Genomic DNA, 16114 nt, shown 5'->3' with positions numbered 1-16114 from the left:
AGTCCTGCTCACAAGACTCTCTCTGCATTTTAAAGTGGAATGGACTCTGTGTGCACACAGAGTACAGATGTAAACCTAGCATAAGTTGTCTGGACACTCAGGACCATTCATTTTACCTAAACTGAGATACTGTAACAAACTAGCAGGACAGGAGAGTGTTGCATTTCTGATGACTTGCTGCATTTTAAGCAGACTTTTATTTTTTCCTTTTCCCCATTCTCTTCTTAGGACTCCCTGGAAGAAGTGTTGCTTTTCTGGCGATGGTGAGTATATTGTGGCAGGTTCTGCAAGGCAACATGCACTCTACATCTGGGAGAAGAGTATTGGAAATCTGGTGAAAATTCTTCATGGAACTCGTGGTGAACTGTTACTAGATGTTGCTGTAAGTTTGTGATTACATCAATTATACATTTAAAGAGGACCTTTCACCACTTTTGGGCACATTCAGTGTTATATACTGCCAGAAAGCCGACAGTGCGCTGATTTCAGCGCACTGTCGGCTTTCCCGATCTGTGCCCGGTGTAAAGAGCTTACGGTGCCGGTACCGTAGTGCTCTATGGTCAGAAGGGCGTTTCTGACCATTAGCCAGAGTCGTCCTTCTGCCTCGCGGCGCCTATCGCGCTGTGCTGTGGAGCCGGGAGGAACTCCCCCCTCCCGCTCCTGATAATACTCGTCTATGGACGAACGCTGTGAGCAGAGGGAGGGGGCGTTCCTCCCCGCTCCACAGCACAGCGCGATAGGCGCCGCAAGGCAGAAGGACGTCTCTGGCTAATGGTCAGAAACGCCCTTCTGACAATAGAGCACTACGGTACCGGCACCGTAAGCTCTTTACACCGGGCACAGATCGGGAAAGCCGACAGTTGGCTGAAATCAGCGCACTGTCGGCTTTCTGGCAGTATATAACACTGCATGTGCCCAAAAGTGGTGAAAGGTCCTCTTTAAGGGATTTTCAAGCTAAAATATTGATGGCCTATTCCATAGAGAAGTCTCTAATATCAGATCAGTGGAGGCACAACACCCTGCACCCCAGGCTGCTCCCAGCTGCTAATGCACAGAGTTTAACAGGAAGCAGACAGCTCTGTTCTGTGTGGAGGTTCTGATCTGCAGTACCACATCTGACCCCTACACAGACTAGTTGTCGGCTTTCTGCTCTACTCAAGTATCAGCTGCTGAGAACAGTGAATCAATGGGAGTGCTGAGTGTCGGACACCACTAATCTAATATTGATCCTTAGGTTAGGTCATAAAATTTTTTATCTTGGAGAATCCCTTTAGTACAGTAGTAACTTACATATCTGTATGTATTAGTCTCTAAAGACATGGCAATAATACTTTTTTTAATTCAGTGGCATCCAGTCCGACCAATTATTGCATCAATTTCAAGTGGAGTCGTTTCCATATGGGCCCAAAACCAAGTGGTATGTGTTTGTATTATCTGTTTTTCAGCCCCCTTTTAAAGTAATCTGTTAAGTTGCTTAAACATAGTGATTGACAGCCTCTCCTCTGTAGTACTAAGATAGCTGTTAGTTATGCAGAGATGGCTGTACAGAATATTTTCCCACAGAATTATGCAGGTGGAGGACCATAAGGTGGTTACTGAATTCAGATATCTAGTACAAAAATAAGCGGATAAGTCCATAACCACTCATAAAGGGCATATCTAAAAACAAATAACTTTATTATTAATTCCATTAAAATATTAAAGAAAAAAAAGACCCTCATAAGGAATGAAAAGTGCACAAAGTGATTAAAACATTGTTCAGAGCAACGGTCCACTGCGTTTGTTGTATTGCGGGGCAACTATTCACTGCAACAGAAGCGCTGCAAATTAGGGTGAGCAGTAACCAAAAATCTAATCCTGAATCCCCTACTGTGATGTCAGGGCAATAAATATTAATCAACCCGATCCATGTCAGTCTGTTGGGGAGAAAAACAGGATAGGACTCGTCTCATAGGAGTAGATGGAGTGGTAATAAATGGTCTCAAACCATATCACACTGTACTATTCCTAAAAACCATAAGACAAGCTAGCACCCAAAACTGAATTGACCTTATCCCACATTGATCTAATTACCTAAAGGTCTACAAATAACATGTAGGGGGCGGGGTTGTATACCTATTTACCCACTAATTGAATTCTCCTAAATGTTTTAAACTGAGTGCTAACAGAGATCCCCTAACACTCCAGCCTAGTTAGCTAGAGGGAACAGCACCAAAACGAAGTCCCTATATTGCAAATGGAAGCATTCCTAACCATTTGATTGCCGGACTAAAGACACCCAACGCTTTTCTAAGTTGCGCTAATCCACAACTAGTCATCAGAGGTGAAATTCATGTCTAACATTGAAGATCGTCCCGGTTAGTGTGCTGTTGAGACTGTTGTCTTTGTGGGGGGGTGTTCGTGTGATGTCACCCTCTTAGCGATGCACGATTGGTTCTCTGCGCATTGAGCCCACTAATACTGTTGGCGGTTCAGCCGAAAGGTGTGTATACCTGTCCTCTCATTGGAGGGGTGGGATTGTAGGCCATTTAAGGCTGCTTGCCAGCGCTCACTCATGGCCATGTATCAGTGCCAAGGGGGGGACTGGGGACTCAGAAGTTTTGTGTCTGCTGTACGTACCCATCTCATACAGAGCATGATGGTTCACTTTCACTATAACATACATTAACATCAGTTAGTGTCAGTTTTTATATTGTCCATTTTTTTTGCTTTTTCTGCTTTCTGAACATGTGCAGAAAAGACACAAAATAGCCTACAGTAAGTGATGGCTATCAGTTACTGTCTGTTACTAGAGATGAGCGAACACTGTTTGGATCAGCCGATCCGAACAGCACGCTCCCATAGAAATGAATGGAAGCATCTGTGACGCTGGACGCCGGCAAAGTCAGCGTCACAGGTGCTTCCATTCATTTCTATGGGAGCGTGCTGTTCGGATCGGCTGATCCAAACAGTGTTCGCTCATCTCTAGTAACGGTCAGTAGGAGTCATCTCTATCCGTTACCAGTAAACTTCAATGTTGAAAAATGATGGGAGTTTGGCGTATGTTATGAAACCTTTTTTTTTTTTTTTTTAATGGACTCAAAAGTCCTGCATATAGGTTTTTTGTTTTTTTTTAAACAAAAACTGCTGTTCGTTTTTTGTTTTTTTTGGTTTTTTTTTTGTTATTGAGCAATAGGTGATGCCATTGTGCAGGTAAATGTTCCCAGTAGACATTGTGTTTCCTGATCTTTCTGCTTGTGCTTCAGGAAAATTGGAGTGCTTTTGCTCCAGATTTCAAGGAGTTAGATGAAAATGTGGAGTATGAGGAACGGGAATCAGAATTTGATATTGAAGATGAAGATAAGAGTGAACCTGAACAGACTGGTAATGAGTGACAGACCATAATCCCAACTTCTTGTCACAAAATGTAACTTTTATATTTGTAAGGGGGGGTATGTTATCATTTTCTGTGGGAAATGGAGTTAAGGGGATTTTCTCACCTGCTCTAGTCTCCTCTCCCATCCACTTCCTGGTTTCAGTGACAGGTTGGTGGGCGCAGGTACTCCAGAGAGAGCATTTACATACAGTGATAAGACATTGATCAGAGTTATAAACATAAATTCACTGACGGGTAATTTACTCAATTATTAACTTTGTCACAGAAAGAGTAAATTTAAAACATAACTTTTAATTTTTAAGATAAAAAACAAACAAACAAAAAAAGCCCCAATGTGCGCTAAAAATTGAGAAATGACACACACTATACGGAATGATGGTGTCCGTGTGCGTTAATAAATTCCTCAATATATAACTGTAGTCACTGTATAGAAGGATAGTGACCCAATTAGGAGAATGTAGATAGGAGAGCCATGAGCAACTGCCCCTCAGTCATCTATATATATATATATATATATATATATATATATATATATATATATATATATATATATATATATACTACCCTAACCTGTACTGGTTATAACAGTCACTCTAAACCCCTGTGATTAATTACACACCTGGGGAAGGAAAGGGTATATGGATTTGGCATAAAGTAGATATTACTGCTCTCCTATTCTGACCTAATGTGGGCTATGTACTCCTCATAGCTCCTCTACGCGTTTCGCCAATGTATATTGCATGGCTCCTCAGGAGGACGATATTCAATATATACAGCCGCTATTGTTTGCAGTTAAAACTGCAGTTCCTGCATCCTTGATGGTAGGAAGCAGTAATGTGCTATGCCGGCGTGCGCGCCCAACCGCCGGCTAGTTAAAGGCACAAGCCACACCTCCAGGCACTACCCTCCGTGACATGGCGTGTGCTGATTGGGCACACCCACGTAGTTGTCACGTGATGTCCGTGGGCGTGGCTATGATCAGTAAAGTAACCACCCATCTAGCCTGGCTGGAGAACCTCAAGTCCCAGCCAGGCTATAAACGACTAGATGTTTGTCTGTGTGATTAACCATTCCTTTTGTAAGGCCTACATCTTGCATATATATGGAAGTCTATTCATTCCCAAAGGTTTAATTCTAATAGAACTATTGCTGATATGTCACAGTCAATGCCTTGAAACACAAATAGATAAATTTGTAGATCCACACGGATTAACCTAAGGTCCATCAGATTTTTATTACCATGTCTAAGGAGATATTATACGAACCACACATGATCCGTTGAATACAATAATAATTTGTTAGTCCATAAGCGTCCCCTCACACATGTGCGAGTCGATAAAGTTATTAACATGTGCTCCTAATGATAAATCAATATTTGCACCTTATTCCATAGTAAACAATATGATTCTAGTCATATAGTTGATCCCGTACTATGTTTGATACACACTATATTGACATATTTGAGCAATTAGTCACACAAGAACTAGCATCACTTGGGACACAGACATATCATGTCAGGAGTAATCTAAATAGAAAACAACTAGAAGCCCTGAAAAAACTGGAAAGTGATGATAGTATTATAATCAAAGGGGCGGACAAGGGGGGTAACATTGTGATAATGGATAGACCCCAATACAAGAAAATGTGTTTGGATATATTGCATTATCCGGGTGCTTATCGGATCCTGGACAATAACCCCACAGAAGTCTTTGCCAAAGAATTACGTAACATATTGGATAAAGCATTAAATGATGGTCTGATTACCAACACAGAATGGGCCTTTATGTCACCGGAGAAACCAATTACACCCACTTTTTATTGTCTGCCTAAGATACATAAAGGGGTTAATCCCCTGAAAGGCAGGCCGATTGTTTCAGGGATCGGGAGTGTGACAATGGGGGTTAGTTTGTATATCGACCAAATACTCAGACCATTCGTGGTATCACTCCCGTCGTATGTACGAGATACGCAAGATGTGCTTAGACAGCCGGAGGGTGCTGTGTTCCCAGCTGGCACATTGATAGCCAGACTGGATGTGGAGGCGCTCTACAGCTCCATACCCCATGACTTGGGGTGTGGGGCTGTAGGGCGCTTCCTGGATGCCAGAAGTAACACCTTAGCATCACATAACCAGCTGGTGATGGATCTACTAGACTTTGTTCTAAAACACAATTATTTCACCTTTGACGGTCACTCCTTCCTCCAGATAGTTGGGACTGCGATGGGCAGTCCCGCCGCGCCAAGTTTCGCGAATTTATATCTCGGATGGTGGGAGGAGCGACACGTCTTTGTGGATGAAAATGAACAATATACATCACAGATCCACAGCTGGATGAGATATATGGATGACATCCTATTATTTTGGACCGGCACTAGGGATGACTTTCATCAGTTCGTTCGTAGTTTGAACGCGAATGATTTAAATCTCAGATTTACGGCAGAAATTAGCAGCACAGAACTTACCTTTCTAGATCTTCAGATCATGATAGATGAGCAGGGTTACATCACTACTGACATCTATAGAAAGGATACCTCCACAAATAGTCTCCTTTCATGGAATAGTTTCCATCCTTGCTCTCTGCGTAAGGGTATCCCCAGAGGACAATATCTACGCATGAGGAGAAACTGCTCAACCTATTCAGACTTTAGAATAGCGTGTGACGATCTTACTGAGCGCTTCCTTGAACGTGAATATCCGATGGACATCCTACAAGAGGTGTTTGATTATGCATCTAAGCAGTATCGTACGGCGTTATTAAATCCCTGTCCAAAAGAAACGAATAATAGTCAACTTCGGGTGATTGGTACATATGACAATCGTAATAGGGAAGTCGGAAACATTCTCAATAAATATTTGAGCATACTTCAAGCAGATTCTGATATTAACAAAATGCTCACACCACATCCATCTGTCACATACCGCAGGGGTCGAAATTTACAGGATCGCCTAATACACAGCCATCTAGGGCCAGAAAATCATTCAACCTGGTTAAGTAAACATGTTCCCCTAGGAAACTTTCGCTGTGGACATTGCAAGGCCTGCGAATTTATTAAACCAGGGGCAGAATTTACAAGTACCTCTACTGGTATTACATATGAGATCCGCAGTTTTATTAACTGTCAGACGGCAGGTCTTGTATATATGGCAACCTGTGGCTGCCCCAAGGCATATGTGGGCAAGACAAGCCGTAAGTTTTGTAGACGTATCCTCGACCACATAGGGAACATCAGACGGAAGGACGATCGTCCATTGAGTAGGCATATGTGGGAATATCATGAGGGAAACCTACAAATACTTACTTTTCAGGGAATTGAGGTGGTGAGGGCAAGTCCAAGAGGTGGTGATTCAGATAAAAAATATTACAGAAAGAAGCAGAGTGGACATATAGACTGAAAACACTTGCACCACTAGGACTTAATGAAAACATCAATTACAGTTGCTTTCTGTAAGAGTATCACCCCTATAAGATGGCATTATTTATGCTCCTGTGAAAGTCCACACAATGGATACATGACATAGTACGGGATCAACTATATGACTAGAATCATATTGTTTACTATGGAATAAGGTGCAAATATTGATTTATCATTAAGAGCACAACTATGTTAATAACTTTATCGACTCGCACATGTGTGAGGGGACGCTTATGGACTAACAAATTATTATTGTATTCAACGGATCATGTGTGGTTCTTATAATATCTCCTTAGACATGGTAATAAAAATCTGATGGACCTTAGGTTAATCCGTGTGGATCTATAAATGTATCTATTTGTGTTTCAAGGCAATGACTGTGACTTATCAGCAATAGTTCTATTAGAATTAAACCTTTGGGAATGAATAGACTTCCATATATATGCAAGATGTAGGCCTTACAAAAGGAATGGTTAATCACACAGACAAACATCTAGTCGTTTATAGCCTGGCTGGGACTTGAGGTTCTCCAGCCAGGCTAGATGGGTGGTTACTTTACTGATCATAGCCACGCCCACGGACATCACGTGACAACTACGTGGGTGTGCCCAATCAGCACACGCCATGTCACGGAGGGTAGTGCCTGGAGGTGTGGCTTGTGCCTTTAACTAGCCGGCGGATGGGCGCGCACGCCGGCATTGCACATTACTGCTTCCTACCATCAAGGATGCAGGAACTGCAGTTTTAACTGCAAACAATAGCGGCTGTATATATTGAATGTCGTCCTCCTGAGGAGCCATGCAATATACATTGGCGAAACGCGTAGAGGAGCTATGAGTACATAGCCCACATTAGGTCAGAATAGGAGAGCAGTAATATCTACTTTATGCCAAATCCATATACCCTTTCCTTCCCCAGGTGTGTAATTAATCACAGGGGTTTAGAGTGACTGTTATAACCAGTACAGGTTAGGGTAGTGTGTGTATATGTGTGTATGTGTATATATATATATATATATATATATATATATATATATATATATATATATATATATATATATATATATATATATATATATGTGACTGAGGGGCAGTTGCTCATGGCTCTCCTATCTACATTCTCCTAATTGGGTCACTATCCTTCTATACAGTGACTACAGTTATATATTGAGGAATTTATTAACGCACACGGACACCATCATTCTGTATAGTGTGTGTCATTTCTCAATTTTTAGCGCACATTGGGGCTTTTTTTGTTTGTTTGTTTTTTATCTTAAAAATTAAAAGTTATGTTTTAAATTTACTCTTTCTGTGACAGTTATAAACATGAAGTAGATCTGCTGTATCTAACAAAAGGAGCAAGATAGATAAATAAAATATTTGGTGAAATAGTTGTCAGCTTAAGCTACAAGTTTATATGATCTTGGAGAGGAGTACAACTATAAGGGGTTATTCTGACTTATCTGCATTCTCACAGTCACAACACTAAAATAGAAGCACACCACAGTATGTAGTAAAATCTTCAATAAGTTAAGATGTACAATTGTAAATAAATAAATAAAACACCTAAAGGACAGTTCTGGGACAGGATAAATATATTAACTTCCCACCAGGGTATATACAAAGGGTAGGGTTCACATATAATAGTCAATGTAATTGTGATTGTGCAAATAGAGAGATGCTCAATATACAAGAATATAGAGAATACACCCAGTACAGCGATAATTGCATCAGAAAATAATGGCAGATAAAGCAATTGCACAGGAATAACACTTGCATAAGGCAAGAATACCCAAGCAAGGACCCTGGAGAGGAAGATTACACGTTTCGCCAAGTTTTGTTTTTTGTTTTTGTTTTCTGCTACAGAGTTCCTCATATGGGATAGATTGTTTTATATTTAAAGCATGGATGCTTAATGTGTTTTATTCTTTTTATTTACTTTTATATGTATGTACTGACTTGCAATCACTTGTAGCATAGACTGCGATACTATTATATTGCGGTCTATGGCAAAATTTCTGTATAATTATTTATTCCTGCCACAAGAAGGCTTCAATAGTTATGTTGCTGTAGCAGGCTTGGGATGCTTCACAAGGCCCCTGACTGCCATAGCAGCCATGTGATCTTGCCATCAAATACTGTGGTTGCATTTGACTAGTAACAAACAAGTGATACCTTCAAGATTAGAGTTGAAGAAGGTATACTTGCTTTCTTGTCAAGACCCTTTGTAGACTAGGGAAGCTTCTATAGAAGTGGCCACTTAGAATTCTAAAACCTCACACTACGAATGAATAATGTGATACATGAATGATGTAACTACTAATCTAGATTCCTGTATCTGCACATCACTAACTTCAGAGTCTCACAGTTCCATTTTGTGATAATATCTGTTTTCTTAATGTTCAGGCGGTGATGCAGCAGAAGACGAAGAGGTGGATGTGACTAGCGTGGACCGTATTGCTGCTTTCTGTAGCAGGTACCTCACATTATATGTCTCGTACATTAATTTACAACCCTCTACAAAAATTGGCCAAGTTGCATTTGCTTAATATACTATAATATGGGTGGGTGGGCGCATTCTCCCTTTAATGCAACACTCTTTTAATCTCCTCACTTTCTTTTGAGTGTGGTGGGGTTTTTTTTGTTTTTTTTTAATTGTGTAAGTTTTAACAAAAAAACAGTAAAGTCCAAGCTTCCAGGAAGGGAGCTATACTCCAAATTCAGGCAGAAACAGTCAGTCAGTCTATATAGTAGGGATGGGGTAGCCCCCATCTGGGCCCTGTATATAAAAGTAGCTGCCTCAGGCAAAAGATAATATTTTGGTTGCATAGCTATGTGCTTGACAGAATTGTTATAGACAGTGCAAGATCGATCTCGGGCAGGTCCTCAAGGTTATAATTGGCAGACAGTCAGCAGAAACCCTATACTAGAATGATCAAATACATCCCACATGCCATGCATGATAAATATGGTTTCCTAATGGAAAGGCAGGGTTGTCTACAGGGGTGAGAAATGGAGGTCACCCTCCAACACTGCATGCCATGCTTTCCGAGAGGTGAGCAGTAAAGGATTTGCACTCGTCTCTGGTGTCAAGTGGCCATCTGATTGATGAAGCAGAGTTGGTAGGGTGACTTGTGTTGAGACTGTTCTACTTCAAGATAAATGTGCAAATTAAAAATTAAACTAAATTTGTCTTTGGAGGTAAATGGGTTGGCAGGGTTTTATAGTAGATAAAGCGATTTAGGCATTTCAATAATTTCAGTAGGTGAATTCTGATCACAAATAGATAGCAGCATTATTTGCTATTCCACCAAAGTTTACTCTGTGAATACGATGCCTCACCTGAGACACAAGATATTTTTCTCTTACTGGTATAGCGTCAACCTATTCTGCAGTGTTTCAACAAACCTTGTTAGTCACTGACTCACAATCTAAATTCCATGTTAGTATGTCTTTGGAGTATGGAAGGAAACTGACATAACCAGAGGAAACATACAGATTGCTTTCAGATGTTGTCCTAGGACTCTAGTGCTGCAAGGCAACCGTGCTAACCACTGTGCCATAGTGGTACCCTCACTGAATTGGAATGCCATGTGACCATGTTGGTTTAGAAGGACCTTTCAGCAGGAGGGCCTCAGATTTAGGAGCATTGATGGTAAATCCAGATAGGCCACTATACGGTTATGATACTTGGTATTGGTTGCAGAGCATCCTTAGGTTTGTTGATGTTTGCAGAGGCCACAACTTTCAATTCAACATTATGTATTGACTTTGAATCTCTCCCCCATTTGAAAGTGTTTGTCATGTTATGCATAAATTTAAAAAAAACTTGCATTGCCCAATTCTATAAATATCCGCTGCCCCATGTAACCTCCTCTCTGACTTTAGTCAAGAGAAGTTAGGGCTCTCAAGGCATTTCTATGTGAGATATATGGTAGGAATACATTGAGTTGAATTCACAAGTCAGAGGTGGTCACACTTGTTAATAGTACTCTGGAGGTATGATGATCTGTATAATACACTGTCTACCAATAAGTATTTGGACACCTGTGGTAGAATAGAAATTTTTTTTATTCATATTCAATAGTTGGTAGAACCCAGCAGATGCTTCCTTACAGATGGTTTTGATCGACACAATACTCCCGGATGCCTGGAACTCCTGGTGTATTTGAACCATTGGTTGGATGCGGTTTCTCTGACCAGCACTCGTCTGTGTCTATTTTCCAGTTTCGGGGGTCTGCCGACTTAGGGCACACTCCGACAATGAACGTTCAGCTTCCACTTCCTAATCACATAGGCCACTGTCGATTTTGGGTAATTCAGTTCGCTTGCTGTGTCCCTTAAGGATCGACCATTTCTGTGGTATCCGACAATTACTACTTTCTCGAAATCGGACAACTCTGCACTTCGTGGCATCTTGCATGCAACTAATGCCAATGCTTTTTCCTATTTAGCGGCAGAAGGCGTGACGTACATCATAACCGCAGATATCTTCATTTGCATGGGTGTCCAAATACTTATTGGTAAATAGTATATGAAGTGCTTTCTAAATCCAAAATACAGTTCTCCTTTTCCCTGAACAATGGCATCTTGGCTTGTCAGAAGGCCTCCATACCCATTAAGTTGTGGGATGATATGGGGCACTTTTTAAAAGGCATTTGAACTATTTATGAATACAGCAGACTTCTAAGCTGGATTTTGTTATATAGTTTTTGTTTTTGTTTTGAGGGGTCTTTGCCCACAAGCACAATGTATCTATACCTAGAATGAAATATACCCTTTCATAGTGTAAAGTATATTCAGATATGATGGATACAAAGGTCTTTTAGAAACAGTCTTGCAGAAATCTAGACCTGATGGCGGTTTTCCCAGGGGACAGTGGGGTGGACTTTGCCAAGGGTGTGAACCATATTTTGTCTAGGGCAATCTGTTCATTGCAACCACACTATAAAGTTGATGTAATGTAATTGCGTTGATAAAAATGGACTGTTGTCTTTTCATATGCCATAAAGAAAATGTTAATATAACAACTTTATTTCAGCGATGAAGAATTGGAAGATACAAAAGCACTTCTATACCTTCCTATTGCTCCAGAAGTAGAGGATCCAGAGGAAAATCCTTATGGCCCACCTCCAGATGCAGGTCAAATGTCACTGACTGAGGATGGGTCAGGAACAGAGAAGAAACGACAGGCTTCATCTGATGGTGCACAGCCTCCAAAGAAGAAACCAAAGACCACAATGGTTGAGTTGCAAGGAGTACCTAGTGATGGTAAGTGCAAGATTCTGCTTTGTGAAAAACAGCTATGTGGTATTCCAGATTATTTGGAGATACTGCTTGCTCAAAGATGACTTGCTTTAGACATCGCTAATTTAGCTATTTACGTTGTACTGTCTGATATCCGAAATTGTAACCAGAAATTGTGCCCTTCCTCATGTACATATGCTTTGAATAGTACAAACTTCATACAAACTTTGCATAATTTATAAAAAAAAAAAAAATATTTTTTAAAAAAAACAAACTCCCAAGTCTGTAATTTCTACATATTTATCTACTAACAGAAGTTCACCCGCTTTTGGGAGTTAAAGGAGACAGTAAATCCAAGAAGAAGCAATCTGGACGACCAAAAGGAGCTAAAGGTAAAGAGAGAGACTCTCCATTTAAATCGAAATCCTTCAAGGGTGACAGGGGCATGCCTCTGGATTCAGCAATGAAAGGCAAAGCTCAGAGTGAGCTGCCACAAGTGCTGACAGGTAAGCACTATACATATAGGTGCAGAATCTCACCTCTGCTTCTTGTGGCTCTGGCTTCACGCAGCCGTCGTCTCCTTGTACGCTCGTCTTAAACCTTTCACACCAGGTGGGAACCATGTGGAACAACTCAAGGTAGAGTACACAAAATATGGAAGGATGTTCATAAGGCAAAGCAAGAAGCTTGGATATTATGGTTTTAAAAAGCATATATTTTAATATCCTAATTTCTTTGTGTACACATTTCCCACTACAGCAAGCAGTACACACTTGTTATAGCCAGTTCTGTTCAGTAATTCTCATTGACCGCCTGTTCATGTCGTTCCCCTGTTAATGATTGGTTTAAGACTCAAGTATCACCCTTGTCTCCCTAGACTGCAGTAAATAAAGTCCTATCTGTAATAAGTACCTAAAATGACCCCTGTATTGTGTTACGTTGGTGTTGTACGCATTCTGTTAATGGAGGAATGGATTGGATTTATATGCAATGGCTTTGCTGAAGGAATAGCAAATCTAGAAAGCTTGGTGAAGTGAGTCTTATAAAATGAGCTGTTGTAATGGCCTTTTATTAATATATTGCTTAAATGAGCAAGAATCCTATAAAATAAAGTATTGAAATGAATGTGCGAATGACCTGGTCATGACTTTGCAGTCTAAATGAGAGAATGTGCTATGGACACCAGGCAATTGGATATAAAATGTATTCTATGATGTGTATGCACTTGGTGCAATACACAGATGTTAACTTTTGTAAATTTTACTTTCCGCATGCAGCATCATATTTTTATTTTTTTTTGAGTATTTTAGTACTCTCCTCTTGCCTTTTAACCCCTGTAATGATAAGACTTCTGTTATAAAGTTGGAGCCATATACACGATACATCATTCTCTGTAGGTGATGGACTCTGATTGTATTTGTATAGAAAAAAGTATAATTCGGCTCACCATATATTCAATCAATGTCCCAATTCTGGAGAGCACGGTGTATGGGTGGACTCGTCCCAAGAAATGCTGATAATCCATATCTGGATTATCTGATTGTCTTTCTCCATCTCCATGTACAGTGACCATTATAGGTCATGGGGCATGCCTAGAACACTCTTCCATATAAGTTTATTAGCCATCGGCTCCTGTGGTCCATATGGTCACCCCCAAAATCTCATTCAAGATATACCTTAGAAATTTGCAGTTTGAAAATAAAATCCATACATGGTTTAAGATTGTAAAATGATAGAGGCCATACATTCCCTTAGAAAAGTGTTGACCCTACAGGATGGTTGGATGCTTGCAGTTTTCACCACATAAGTTAGTGGTCATTTTATTATGGCTGGTAGGACATTATTTTGTATAGTGGTTTATATTACTGATGGTAGGTCACTGTGAGAGGAAAGTTAATGGGTAAATTATATGATCTGACTAGGACCAAGATGCACATGCCACATAGCAGCGGGGTAAACACAGAAAGCATTTTAAAATACTCTGAAATCAGCTCTTACTACCCCATACCTCCAAATCCCGCTTCTTCCAAGAGTATTAACCAGACGCATAGGGATGTAGAGGCTGTAGATCCTGGGTCATTTAATATTTCATAACCAGTGTCTAATGGATTGCTGACGGCTCCAGCATTAGCGATGACAGGAAACGAAACCTGATCAGCGCCTGCTGTAGAGAAGTGATCCCACTGTGAATGGTGCGGCCATGACTGACATTCTTTGTATGACCCAGCTCGACTGTAACTCAAATAGGGAGGAAAGATGGCAATTCTTTCTCTGCCTGGTTCTGATGATTTGGATAAAGCTACATCTCTGGGATCTGTCACTGGCATTTATGGCATATCTTGGAACACCTTTTGAGCTTGAGACAATTGAGTCAAATCCGTAATGATCTGAGATCAGCCTTTAGCTGTCTGACATATCAGAAGATCACTTAGATCTCACTTTCCCTTCGAGATAAATTTAGTACAATTCATTTGGTGGTTGGACATAAATGTGGATCTTTCTTTGTTGCTGGTATTTACCATGTAGGCCTGGCATTAATCTGTATGGGTTTGTGCCCACAACTAGTGTTTGTGATCCCCAGTGAGATTTAGATGCTTCTGTGCTTTGCTGCTTCGTCCCACTGCTCTCGCTCTTATTCTAAAGCAGCGCCATAACTTTAATTTCCATTGCTTATATAGTTGTCATGTGTAAAATCTAAAAATCTAATAAAATGTAAACTGCAGTGAAGTATGAGGAGGACACAAGATTTTACATTTGGTAGCTACATAGCCAGTGTTAAACAAAAAATGGAGCCTTCTCTTAAAGTGTCACTTTCTATGTCTGTGTTTGTGTTTCAGGTGGAGGAGCCATCTCTGAGTTGTTGTAAGAAGACTCTTTGGACCTTTGTGCAAGTTGCCGATATGGAGAGTTTTACAGACTTTTAATTGATATGATCATGTCCAGAGACAACATGGGAATTTTTTTTTTTTAATATCTGGACTTATCATGTCAATATTTTTTCCCCTCCATCAATTTTGCTCTATTTTTAAATAGCAGACATTTGTGAATCGTGCAGCAGTTTTGTGGCATTGCCTCTACATGCATATTGGTTTTTATAGTGTAGGTTCAGTCTTGCTGAGATTTAAAGCTTAACCTTGTGACAGTCGCTTTTTGCTTACTCCATAGCGACAGACGACAAGCATATGAATGTAACTTGTAGTCTGTCGCCATGAAGACTGCATGCGGTCAATCTCATGAGCCTGATTTTACACTTTAAATCCTGTTCTCTGCTGTGTCACTGGATAGGAAATTCCCCTTTCTATTTTTATATGGCAGTCATCTTCCCGTTGCATTTTTGGACTTTTCCTGCCCTCTGCATAATTGTATTACTTTTTCTTTAACTTACTGGACATCACTTTTAAAGTTTCAACAGGACAAATGCCCAGTATAAAGAATTGATTCATGTGACCTTTCCAGTTTCAAGACTAGACTTACTGATGTAAGAAAGACCTAACTCATCTGACACTTCCTTTAGTCATTTTTTAATAACCTTTTTCATCTTTATTTTCCTGTGTAGACACATTTTGATCCCATGGATTTCTGTTCTACCCTCGCTGCTGGGGAAATAAAATTATTTTCTTTTGTGTAAGATTTTGTTTTAGTTTATTCCTGCTTTTGGGATTGTAAACCAAATCCCCGAGTATCCATTTTAACAAATGTATTTATTTCAATCTTGGCACTTTGAAAATCTCCAAAAACTTAGATGTGAAAGTTTTCAATAACTTTTGTTAGTCAAAAAGCAGAACAGAAAATTCATGAAGGGAACAAATAAAATGCTTTCCCATCCCCCTACTTTTAAATGTTTTCTCCTCTTGGTATTGTAAACCTACATTTAAAAAGCCTTTTGGTGGTTTTATGTGATTATACAGAAGTTACTATAAGAATATTTCACAGAAGTCACTAGAACAGAGACTATTAATGTTATGTGTAGACTGGGGCAGAGTTAATACTTTATCATTACAAGATGCAAAATGTTATGGTGCTGTGCAGAATTCTGGTGTACAGCTGGTGAAATAGATAAGACAGGATACCGATACCA

The 16114-nt window shown here is 40.1% G+C and overlaps 1 protein-coding gene across 2 annotated transcripts in view; it reads left to right on the top strand.

The window, feature by feature from the left end:
• RBBP5 (RB binding protein 5, histone lysine methyltransferase complex subunit) overlaps nt 1-15669 on the top strand; it is a 30967-nt gene extending 15298 nt beyond the window's left edge. The window contains exons 8-14 of one of the 2 annotated variants that reach the window (XM_075264094.1): nt 229-382; nt 1346-1417; nt 3246-3363; nt 9196-9265; nt 11831-12060; nt 12351-12428; nt 14874-15669. In XM_075264094.1, the coding sequence (XP_075120195.1) occupies nt 229-382; nt 1346-1417; nt 3246-3363; nt 9196-9265; nt 11831-12060; nt 12351-12428; nt 14874-14902 (751 nt within the window). In that variant the 3' untranslated portion in view covers nt 14903-15669. Of the gene's footprint in view, nt 1-228; nt 383-1345; nt 1418-3245; nt 3364-9195; nt 9266-11830; nt 12061-12350; nt 12543-14873 lie in introns of both variants that reach the window. The other variant, XM_075264093.1, reaches the window with a different exon arrangement.
• Nucleotides 15670-16114: the final 445 nt, after the last annotated feature.

Source organism: Leptodactylus fuscus, chromosome 2 (assembly GCF_031893055.1).
Source record: "Leptodactylus fuscus isolate aLepFus1 chromosome 2, aLepFus1.hap2, whole genome shotgun sequence".
Lineage (NCBI taxonomy): Eukaryota > Metazoa > Chordata > Amphibia > Anura > Leptodactylidae > Leptodactylus > Leptodactylus fuscus.
This window is presented reverse-complemented; position numbering and strand designations above follow the sequence as displayed.